This window comes from Amphiprion ocellaris, chromosome 8, assembly GCF_022539595.1.
Source record: "Amphiprion ocellaris isolate individual 3 ecotype Okinawa chromosome 8, ASM2253959v1, whole genome shotgun sequence".
Classification (NCBI taxonomy): Eukaryota; Metazoa; Chordata; class Actinopteri; family Pomacentridae; genus Amphiprion; species Amphiprion ocellaris.
This window is the reverse complement of record NC_072773.1, coordinates 19,462,078-19,474,296: the sequence shown is the minus strand read 5'-3', so window position 1 is coordinate 19,474,296 and position 12,219 is coordinate 19,462,078. Positions and strand designations below refer to the sequence as shown.

General features: G+C 38.6%; 2 protein-coding genes across 2 annotated transcripts; both read left to right on the top strand.

The window, feature by feature from the left end:
* On the top strand, window positions 1–6,658 carry LOC111562740 (PHD and RING finger domain-containing protein 1-like). The gene is made up of 5 exons (XM_023261438.3): window positions 1–3,586; window positions 5,225–5,308; window positions 5,397–5,530; window positions 5,761–5,852; window positions 6,272–6,658. Exons 1-5 carry the CDS (start codon window positions 3,488–3,490, stop codon window positions 6,457–6,459), a joined length of 597 nt encoding a protein of 198 aa, XP_023117206.1. The 5' UTR covers window positions 1–3,487; the 3' UTR covers window positions 6,460–6,658.
* Window positions 6,659–7,918: 1,260 nt separating this feature from the next.
* On the top strand, window positions 7,919–10,076 carry LOC111562739 (zinc finger protein 257-like). Its single transcript, XM_023261437.3, has 2 exons — window positions 7,919–8,308; window positions 9,488–10,076. The coding sequence occupies exons 1-2, from the start codon at window positions 8,090–8,092 to the stop codon at window positions 10,010–10,012; spliced, it is 744 nt and encodes a 247-aa protein (XP_023117205.2). The 5' UTR covers window positions 7,919–8,089; the 3' UTR covers window positions 10,013–10,076.
* Window positions 10,077–12,219: the final 2,143 nt, after the last annotated feature.

Genomic DNA, 12,219 nt, shown 5'->3' with positions numbered 1-12,219 from the left:
TCAGCTGCACAAACTTACATGTTAAACTTCTCCAAAGATAAAATACAGGCCCTTCTGTCTGATCACAACTTTTACTGGTGGCTCATATTTCAAGTTCATTTCCTTGCAAAGTCTTTATTTTGGATTAAAGTGGGATCTGTGACCAGGCAGATCACTTGTTTATTCTTAGCATTTGGATTTCACTGACATTCCTGTCATGTAGAAAAATAGAAATATCTTTGCATTGATTCAGCTAAACTAACTGCAGACACTGAGAGGCGTAAAGTTCAACAAATGCTGTTTTTATTTACTTCACTGGTGACATCAGTAGATGCTTGCAGTGAAACCACCACTGCAAATATTTATGCATTAAAGTATCGCAACTGAAAACTCCCTACAAACGTCCACTTCTAACACCACAAACATTGTCCAGAGGAAATGATATTAGCTGAACATAAAAACATACACATATGTAACTCATCAAGACACACAAAAATGTAATTGACACCCATGACCAAAATCCAACAGGAAGTCAGCCATTTTGAACTATATGTTATATGTTTTGACGATTTTGGGTCATTTTTAGACATTTTCAAAAGCTATAAACTCAAACAGGGTAACACCGAGAGAGATGAAATTCGGCCAGGATGTACTACACACATGGGTGATCAAAAGTTATCAAAATGCTCCGCAAAAGTCTGAGGGCGTGGCCATGGCGGCCTCCTGAACTTTGATGCTTCGCCATGAAATATCAACTGCTGTGTAACCGCCCTAAACATGCTCCAATCTGCCTCAAACTTTACATGTATGATCAGAGTCCCGCCCTGATGACATTCACATGCTGAAATACAGCCACAGTCATAGCGCCACCTGGTGGATAGAAGGAAAAGCTCTATAACTAGCCTGTACATGGTCCGATCTGCCTGAAATTTTATATGTGGAATCACAGTCTGACCCTGATCACATCCATTGGCCAATATACACTCTCGGTCGCAGCGCCACCTGGTGGATGGACAGGAAGAGCTCTGTAAGTAGCCTGAACATGCTCCAGTCTGCCTGAAATTTTACGGCTGTGATCAGAGTCCAGCCCTCATCGCATCCATAGGCCGACATGCACTTTTGGTCGCAGCGCCACCTGGTGGACATGCGTGGATTCGCCGGCCAGCAAGGATGCGAGGACCCGTCCAACGCTGCTTGCAGCTTTAATTAGTTTGTGTGCAGTTAGAAAATTACTGACGGAAACGGTGTCTGGAAAAACGCAAAACGGGTGAAGATTCATCAGGACCTAAAAACTCCGGCTATACCTCGAGAGTTACCTTAAATTTGGTTTTATTAAAGGACAAGACAGAATTATGTTATTTGTGGTGAAATGCTCACAAATGACAGCACGAAGCCAGCGAATTACGGCGACGTCAGGAAACAAAACACAGTTCGGTAAAGTCGGAAAGATTTTCACAAATTCGAATTTCCGGCATCAATAACTCATTAAATATACGTTGTCTAAACATGAACGATGCCTCTTTTCCATCGTTGTAAGGTAGACAATGTACTACAAGCCCAGGTAAATCAAAAGTAGCTGTCTTTCGAGCCGCAGAAATAACATAGGTGTCTATGAGCAGCCGGCTGTGTGACGAGTGAACAGGGACTGTATGCAAAATGCAAAACCGCTGCAAACAGCGAAGAGACACAAATATTCAACAAATTTACTGCAGTCAGCAACTGACTCCTGCTGGTCATACTACAACTCTTGGTTTGATATTAAGGCGCCGCGCTGGGGTGCAGCTTATAGTGGGGGCTCCAAGTCAAACAGGTTGGGAACCACTGCCCTAGAAGACGCGTTTGACGCTATCTTTGGGGGCACTTGAAGGCCATGGTGTATCAGGTGAAGATACGCGACATAAATCATCTCAAGGAACGTATCACCAACGCCATTTCAAGCATAACTTCAACTGTGCTAATGCAAGTTTATCAACAGTGGAAAACACGTATTAATATGTGTTTTCGAAACAATGGTAATCATATAGAGCACATCATATCAATAAAAATGGTTGTCCAACATAAAATGTTTATTTTTCCTATGTATGGAAACTTATGGCCCACCCTGTATAACTGTAATGAATATAAACAACAGAGACTACCACATGAGCACCTTGTCAGACGAGTGTCTTTTTTAATCTTCATATGGTTTGAGGGCTGGCCTGGTGTTGTAGTTGCTTTATGCGATCACATCAAAGGAACATACAGTTCAAACGTGCTTCACTTTTTCTTTTACGTTTGGTCCTCTATGTATGAACTGTGACCTGGTTCTGAAGTCAAGGAAAATGAAAAGTGGCATCTCAAACTTGGTTCTGGTAAATTAAGTTACTCCGATGAAGGCATCTGTGCAAATGTCAATATATATGATTTGGAGTTAAACACCTTGTTCTCCATATCAGTCTACATTCAGTAATTCAAAACCACAAAGTAAGACACAGTTTTCACATTTTTTTTCAGAAATTTAATACAAATCAAAAAAACTGAAAACTCTCGTCTAAATAAGTTTTCAGACTCTTATTTTAGTTTATAGAGGGCCCTTCTACAGTTTTGCATGACTTGATTTGAACAGGTTATCATATTTTTCCCTGCAAATCCTTGAAAACTTTGTCAGACTGGATGGAAATCTACAAAATAAAAGTGCATATAAAGTGAAGGGGTCTGAATACTTCTTGAAGCAAGTGCATGTCACAGATGTTACTATGGCAACATGAGCTCTGTGAGTGGTTTTACATTGCCGGATTTAAAAAAACACATGGGATAATTTATAATCCTACGTTCTTTCGACTCTGTACATTGTGTTCAGTTTACCAATGCTAGAATTTTACATGGCACCAGGCTCACTGTGCTCGTGTAATTAATTATAATGATAATAATAATTAAAGCTTTTAAGAAGAAAATGTTGTTTAAGTTACAGCTATTCTGCGCATTCTGTCTCTCACACGTACAGAAAGGAAGTCCGTGTTAGCCGCTTTTATTCTGAAGGAAGAGGATCGGATGTTTTTTATGTGTCGCGCGGAATATGAAGTAGCTTCAAAATAGCACCTTGAGATTTTATTTTTCAGCTAATATGCGAACAGAAATTCTGCGAGGTAACACATGCGGTAGCTAAGTAAAAAACAAAAAAGCTGGTCGTGGTTTGTTTTAATTAAACGCTCTACTCGGAAACGACTTCACGAAAGTCTAAGCTACCGGCTAATGCTAGCTAGCTAACCACCGAGCTAGTTGTCAACATCAAAATGTAATTGATGAATCTCCGCCACACCCGAACGGAGAACTGTAGAGAGGAGCTCTACACATTTTACAGCTCTAATGGAGATAAACTGACTCGACATTCCTCCTGCTTTAGCTGTTTCCTAGAAACGTGCCTCAAATCAAATCTAAACGGATAAAGCCTTGTCCGGTTGCATTTACAACATGAAGCAGACAAATGCAGGTGCTGGAAAAAGTGGGGTTTTGATGTCAGATTTAGATAATGCTACATCTGCCTGAGTCCCTTTGGACAGCAGACGAGGGGTCTCTGGACAACTGCCAGCATGTCTTTTGTCTTGAATGTATCCAGCGGTGGTCTCAGGTAAACAAACATCACCTGACACAGATGAATTCTTATTCTTAATCTGTGTCCAGCCTTATCCTAATTTATGTGATATATTGCCGGTTTCAGGAAGAAAAAAACGCACACCTATACGTTTGAGAATCTGGACGATGTTAGCATTTTGTTTTAAAGTACGTCTAAATGTTTCTTTAGATCGATATATAAACCGTGTAATATATACGAGCATAACATTGATGAAAAACTGGAATTTTCACCACATGCCATAAGTATTTGGAAAAACGTAATAACTTTAGAGGGGCTGCACAGTGGTGTAGTGGTTAGCACTTTCGCCTTGCAGCGAAAAGATCCCTGGTTCGCATCCCGGCTTTCCCGCGATCTTTCTGCATGGAGTATGCGTGGGTTTTCTCCCACAGTCCAAAAACATGCTGAGGTTAATTGATCATTCTAAATTGCCCGTAGGTGTGAATGTGAGAGTGATTGTCTCTGTATGTAGCCCTGCGACAGACTGGCGACCTGTCTAGGGTGTCCCCTGCCTTCGCCCGAGTCAGCTGGGATAGGCTCCAGCCCCCTCGCGACCCTAGTGAGGATTAAGCGGTGTATAGATAATGGGATGGGGCTAATAACTTTAGAATGATTGATGGGAAAAATAGGGGGAAGCATGGGTGTAAAATATCCAAAATAACTTTCCAAAAGCTGAACAAAACCATAGGCAGCATTTTTCATGTGGCATCAAAAAAGCTTTTTGCTTTGGATGGCAATCGGATTTAATTTAAAGATCATTGTTATACCGTCAGACAAGTTTGTGTCGTGTTGAGTTTCCTATGTAGTAGCAACAACTGCACAACAATGCTGCCATTGTCTGTTTTTGATTAACGTTATTTCTGTAGCAGAATATTTCTAGATAACTGATGTTACATTTCCATTCAAAACAGTCTTCCTTTCTAGTATTTATAGTGTGTCAAAGTTTTGTTTTAAACTTAATGTGGTGTATTAGAAAAAAATAGTTGTCCCGTCTTAAGGGTAATGTAAAATGGTTTTAAAGACAATCTCAGACATGTGAAAACTGTTTAATGTCTTTTAAAATGTAAATGGGATTCACACTGGTGTTGAATTAATCTGCTTAAGTTGTCAGTCAAGAATGACAAAACTTTTCTGTTCCCAGCCCCTTTATTGTGAGGTTCTCTCTGTTTTATGGCATTCTAAATTAGAGCTGGAGCCAAGGATTGGCTTATTGATTTATTATAGATTGATTAATCTTCTGATTCAGTCAACTGGTTTGTCAGTAAAATGACAGTAAATAGTACCTTCCTTGTTTGATCAACAGTCCATAATCCAAAAATATTTAGTTTACTGTCATTTATGATAAAGAACAACATCAAGTTGTCACATTTGAGGAGCTTGAAATAGCATATTTTGGGGATTTCTGATTAAAATGACTGAAGCTTTTATTAAAATAGGTGCAGACTGACTTGTCCATAGATTTATTTGTAAATAACTGAATGAAATATATTTGGGTTTAGAAATTAGTTGCAGGTGCATGTTGTGCATTGCAGTCCAGTTTTATCTATGTGGAGAATGTGCATCACATTGTAAACACTTGTAAGTGTAAACATTAATTGAGACTTGCATATTTAGTTGTTTTGTCCTGAATCACAGACAGCCAACACCTTCCCAGTGGATCGGATCAGTTTTGCTTTCATCTACCAGAGACAGTGCCCTGGAGGGGACGTACAAAAGGAGGTTTGCTGAAAGAAGCTTTCTGCCATATATTTGCAAATACACAGTATGTATAAACAGTGCTGATGGTTGAAGTGTTCGTGTACTGCAGATCAAAATTAGTTCACGGAAGCAGGAGGATGATGAGGAGGAGGAGGAGGAAGAGAGCAATACTGTTGTCTGTGAGGAATGTGGATGTAGCAATCAGGAGCACCAGATGCTGGTGTGCAGCTGCTGTGATTCAGGGTATGACTTTACAGTGCTGACACTCTCAGATTTTTTTTATGTAGTGGTTCATATCTGAGCAGATTTTTCTCTTTGACATGATTTCACCCTTTGAAGCTCTGTCATTGTCAGCACATACCAGGGGTTGTTTTAGGTGTAGCAGTAGGATGATGTTCAATATGTGTTGTAGCTGCTGGTCATGTGCACCAGTTGAGAGTATTTCATCCCAGAACTGTGGCTGAACTTTTCAGGTATCACGTGGACTGTTTGACATCACCATTTAACAGAAGCCCTGAAGATTTCTGGATTTGTCCTGAGTGTGTGCTCATACCTTATTATACAGGTAATGCTGTGTATAATAGCTTTTTTTTTTAAGCACCTTTTTTCTAATGAAATTTCAAAGTGTTGCAAGAAGTAGACATTAAAATACAGGAAATTAAACCAATATTAAAATAAGATCTGTCTAACTGCTTATTAGAATAGACACAGAACATCCAAACTGCAGATTAATTTTAGGAATGTTTTTGAATTGTTCTCTATCTGGAAACTACAAAAGCACAAATGCCTCTTCCAGCCACGGTAAAATGGACAAAATGCAGGTGTTCTAGTGTGGTACTTTGTCAGCAGAATAACATGGGAAAGATTCACCCAAAAGTAGTTTGAGGAGAGTTTGATGAGATAGGACAAGTGGAAAATAGGTGAGAGAGCTTTTAAAAAGAACAAGATGTTGATAGAATTTTACAAGAAATGGTCTCTGTGCAGGCAGCACCATTGAGGAGGAGATCAGTGATGGAGAACTAGCAGACCTCCTTGCTGATGTGGATGAAACTTCATTGACCAGCAGCTGCCTTCGGCCCGTGATTCGTCCCAGCAGCTCCACTGAAAGACGACGCAGCGCCAGAATCCAGAGCAGAGCCAGCAGGAGTCCAAGTGGTCGCCTCCAAACCTGAGTACCAAGAGTTTATTTAATGAGCTGCTAATGTGAGGATTTCACATGATCAACTTTATTTTGGACAAATAAGGTGTCCATCTGAATAATTCTGCAAAGATTTATGTGTGCATAATAGTAGTATGACTGAAACGCCACAATGTTTGTATCGGTACATGATATTAGTCACAAATAAATATTTTGTACGAAATCAAAATCAATACTGTGGTCCTTAGAGTTTAACTTGTTTTTATTGTTACCTTAAAAAAAAACTGTTACCCGGGGAGCCATTTTTAAGGATTTAATATTTACAGAAGTATAATTCCCACAGCCATGCCTTTCGGTAAGGAGACGCAAAAAATTGTTTCCAGCAGATGAAAGTAACTGCTGCAGCAGAGGCCAAGTTTGTCATTATAGACCCTTGAAAATTAAAACAGCATAGAATTTAAAAAAACGATTCTTGTTTGTATAAAGATATAGACATATAGGCATATCTGTATTTCCTACAAGAAATACAGTCCACATTTCATTGACTTTTGTGCGTCTATCATTAGTACAAGGTGTGACATAACATGCACTATTGCCATCAACAGATTACTGTCTACGTCGTCACTGAATTTCATGGCTGTGAGAGTTAGCATTTAAAAATAATGTCTTCCAAGAAAATATGCTTATCTTTTTTTCCTTTTATTGTTTAAGGGTTATAATATATACATTTCTAGCAGTGACAGCAACCACGGTTCAGCCAAAGTATTTTACATAACTTAGTTCTGGGTCCCTAAAAAGGAAAAAGTTAACTCAGTGGAACAACATATTGCCTGAATTCTGTGTGAATTGACACAGACTGACCCAAAGCAGTTATACACTACTAGACTGTCAAAAGCACACAAAACACACAGTAAACAAAGTTAAATATGAATTTGCAGAGGACAGAAAGGATTTTCTGTAGCAGTCTTTACTATTGTGGAACTGAAGAAGTGAAAATAGTCTGATTACTAGTTCATGTCAAATGTTGTGTATTACGTTCAGCAGTTTGTGCAGCATCCTTCTCTCAACAACTCCAGAGCAGTCAAGTCATACCAAGCACAGTTAAATCTTTCTGAAATACTTTGATATCATGAACTATATTAAGTTCTCAACACAGAGGATGAAAAAGACCCATTTGTCAGCTTATGTCTTATGATTTTTACGTACAACGCAGTTATAAAATTACACAGTTAAAGCATAATTAAAATATAAAAAAAATAAATAAAAATGGAATAAAAATAATTATTCAAGTGTCTGATACTTAGTGCCTTGAATTCGATGTTTTTTAAAAACACTTCTGGAATTCAAACCATTTGAAGTGGAATTACCTTTGGTTGCCTTGGAAACCACCAATACATCTCTAGATCCTCGGTGACTCTGACCTGTGTGAAGATGCTTGCTAAACTGCGACAGTTCATTAAACGTCATCCATATAAACGGTAAGAAATAAAACAAATGAAAGGGCAAAAACTGACTGGAACAGTGACATTTAAACTCTTTCATTGTTCAAACTAGTTTCTATCATGGATTTTCAAGCTACAGTTATTTAAAAAATGCACAAACTACAGTGGATATGAATCTAACTAGATTTTCTGTTATTGCTCTTTACTGTCTGTTTTAAGCTAATGTTTTCAAGATCAAATCCATTTTCATGCTCAAGATTAGAAGTTTATTCAAGTGTTTGCATGACAAGTTTTACTGTAATTGGTGGTATATTTATAGTTTTAGGGGTTTCCCTGGATTTACGATCTTTATTTGATTTTGTCAGAGCTGCTTCATCGATGGACGACTCTCTGGCTGAACACAAGAGTTGCACCAGCAGTGAAATGAGCTCATTGGCTGCGGTAAGTCACTTCAACTTGTAGCCACTGTGTATAGAATTGAAACTTGTCCGGTTTTGGCTACTTTAGCACATCTCAGGCAGTAGTAGTCATGTGGAAACTGGCTGCTTGGAAACACCTGCTGCACCTACCTTGTTAGGGAAACGTAGAAATCCTCCACTGACAAGGATGTGAGTCTGAATAATGAACTAAAAACAAACTGATAATGCTGTGGGTTTATTAGGATTTGATAGCAAATGTCAGATAAAACACTTTTAGATTTTATTATATAGAAAAAGTAACCTTGACAAAAGAAACCTCAGTGCATTTTCACTTCTACCAGCTTTCATTTGTTCAGGGTGTATTTATACCAAACATTTTCAGTTCAGGCCTTTTGGTTTGGCCCATCAAACAAATGTAGCCACTGTGTTTGCAAATGAAGCTCCACATTTTCACCTCACCATCAACCAGAGCTTGAAAACCTTCCAACATGATTCAATTCTGCTGTTTGGGAACACGACAGTTTCATAGTTAACAATAGTAAGGATAGACAAAGTCAGGGGGAACTGGATGGAAGCTGCATGCATTGCTAAGCTGTAATCAGGTATGTAGCAGGTTGTATGTCAAATTTGTTCACTCATTTGAGGCGGCTTCATTCCACTGTGAACATCAGTAGTACAAGAAAACAAGGAGTTCTGTGCAAACTCAGTTTCCTGTGAAAATTTAAGCAGCATCTTGCTAACAATTCAGACTCCGCTAAAGTGATAACAGAGGTGTTTTTATAGCAGCTGACCTCATTGTTGGGTTTTAAATACACACTGAAAGTGATCAAGCCCTGTTATAAGTTCCCTCATCCACATTTCAGATAGCAATTCATAGCAGCTATCTATTACTTATCATAATATGTTGTCGTTCTTCCAAATGCTTGGTGGGTATCTACTTTCTAAATTCTGCATCTTATTGAACTTTAATTGTATTGTTTTTTATATTTGAGAGAAAAATCTTTAATGCTTTGGATTTCTTGTTTTCATGTTACGCTCTGAACATAATGACGCATGATCTGAAAACTGAGGGTGTGTGCAGAAGTGTGATTTTTGTGTACTGTTACACCCCTACCTCTTCCTGTGTAATTCAATAGCATTTGCCATTTATTATCCTCTTGCACTGCTGTGACCACCACTTTGTCTGTTCTTCGTTTCATAGGACCAGACGTGCAAGTCTGGATGTCTTGATGCTGGTGGAAGTGGTTTGAGTCAAGGAGAGCTGGATCAAGCTACCCAAGCTTTAGAGAACCCACATTGTTGTAACGAGTGTGGGAAAGTCTTCAGGCGGTCATCATATTTGAAACATCATATGCTCATCCACACTGGAGAAAAACCTTACCTCTGTGACCAGTGTGGAAAGGCTTTCAGACAGTCAGGACATTTGAATCGTCACATGCTCATCCACACTGGAGAAAAGCCTTACATGTGTGACCAGTGTGGAAAGACTTTCACACAATCAATTGATGTGAAACGTCACTTGCTCATCCACACTGGAGAAAAACCTTACCTCTGTGACCAGTGTGGAAAGGCTTTCAGACAGTCAGGACATTTGAATCATCATATGCTCATCCACATTGGAGAAACTGCAGCTCCACTGAAAGACGACGCAGCGCCAGAATCCAGAGCAGAGCCAGCAGGAATCCAAGTGGTCGCCCCCAAACCTGAGTGCCAAGAGTTTATTTAATGAGCTGCTGATGTGAGGATTTCACATGATCAACTTTTTTCTTTTGAAAAATAAAGTGTATTTCTGAATAGTTCTGCAATGATTAATGTGTGCATAAAAGTACAAAGTGTCTCTAAAGTAAAATGTTATGTAGAACTCAGCAGTATGACTGAAACGCCACAATATTTGTATCGATAAATTATAATAGTCATAAATAATTCAATGTTTTGTATGAAATCAACACCAATACTGTGGTCTTTAAAACTCAACTTGTTTTTATTGTAACCTTCAGAAAACCTCTTACCTGGGGAGGCATTTTTAAGGGTTTAATATTTCCAGAAGTATAATTTCCACAGCTGTGCCATTCAGTAAGGAGACGCACAAAATTGTTTCTGGCAGACGGAAGTAACTGCTGCAGCAGAGGTCAAATTTGTAATTATTGACCCTTGAAAATGAAGAGTATGCAATTTTAAAAAAGTTCCTGTAAGTGTAAGTGTTCTTGTAAGTATATAGACAGATACATAGATTGATTGATTGATTTTGTGTCATGCACACAAGTGTGTCAAACCCTCATGGATTTACAAGATACCAACATACTAGCACTGCAGCAATACATCCAAAACACACATTATTCTGCTGCTCAGTCCTTAAACAAAATATGTTGCCTTTTATCCCAGGCCTGGCAAAGAAATTCTGCCATGAAAAAGGGTTCTCTTCTAAAACATAATTCTAGTTTTTCATGGTCATCCAACCAAAAGAAATCAAAATAAACAGATCTTACTGAAACGTACCTCTCTGATATCTTCATATACAGGACAGTAAAACATAAAATGAACCTCATTCTCAACTTCTCCTAAATTACACAGCAAGCAAAGTCTGTCCTTTTCTGGAGTATCATTCAACCTTCCAGTCTCTAAAGCTAATGGTAATGTTCCTGAGCATAACTGTGCACACAGGGTCTCTGTCTTTTACTTAGATTATATTTCACGTAAGGTTCCACATTGTATCTATCCTTTAGAAGACAATAAGTTCGGAATTTTGGTTTATACCAAATATCAACAGACCATTTTTCTCAAAACCTAAGAAACATATTACTCCTCATCTTCTGAATATCACAAAGTAGCCTATTATGAAAAATAAATGATGAGATGTTCAGATGAAATAAAGATTTTAGCTCATTTTCCCAGGGGTGATGATTGGAGATGCCCCAGTTAAATATCTTTTCTGTAATTCTCTGATTGGACATTTTCACCAGTCTATTCCAAAAGCAAAGCATTTGACATTTATGTCTGATATTTGGAGGTTTCCATCCCATATCTCCAGTAATGGCCAAAACTGAAATATATACATGGATATAGATATAGATATATAGGTATATCTATATTCAAAAAATACAGTCTTCGGTCCACATTTCATCAACTTCTGTGGTCTCTATCATTATGCGTTTTTTGGAGTTTCCCTGGATTTACGATCTTTATTTGATTTTGTCAGAGCTGCTTCATCGATGGACGACTCTCTGGCTGAACACAAGAGTTGCACCAGCAGTGAAATGAGCTCATTGGCTGCGGTAAGTCACTTCAACTTGTAGCCACTGTGTATAGAATTGAAACTTGTCCGGTTTTGGCTACTTTAGCACATCTCAGGCAGTAGTAGTCATGTGGAAACTGGCTGCTTGGAAACACCTGCTGCACCTACCTTGTTAGGGAAACGTAAAAATCCTCCACTGACAAGGATGTGAGTCTGAATAATGAACTGAAAACAAACTGATAATGCTGTGGGTTTATTAGGCTTTAATAGTAAATGTCAGATAAAATTCTGCTGTTTGGGAACACGACAGTTTCTTAGTTAACAATAGTAAGGATGGAAAAAGTCAGGGGGAACTGGATGGAAGCTGCATGCATTGCTAAGCTGTAATCAGGTATGTAGTAGGTTGTATGTCAAATTTGTTCACTCATTTGAGGCGGCTTCACTCCACTGTGAACATCAGTAGTACAAGAAAACAAGGAGTTCTGTGCAAACTCAGTTTCCTGTGAAAATTTAAGCAGCCTCTTGCTAACAATTCAGACTCCGCTAAAGTGATAACAGAGGTTTTTTTTTATAGCAGCTGACCTCATTGTTGGGTTTTAAATACACACTGAAAGTGATCAAGCCCTGTTATAAGTTCCCTCATCCACATTTCAGATAGCAATTCATAGCAGCTATCTATTACTTATCATAATATGTTGTCA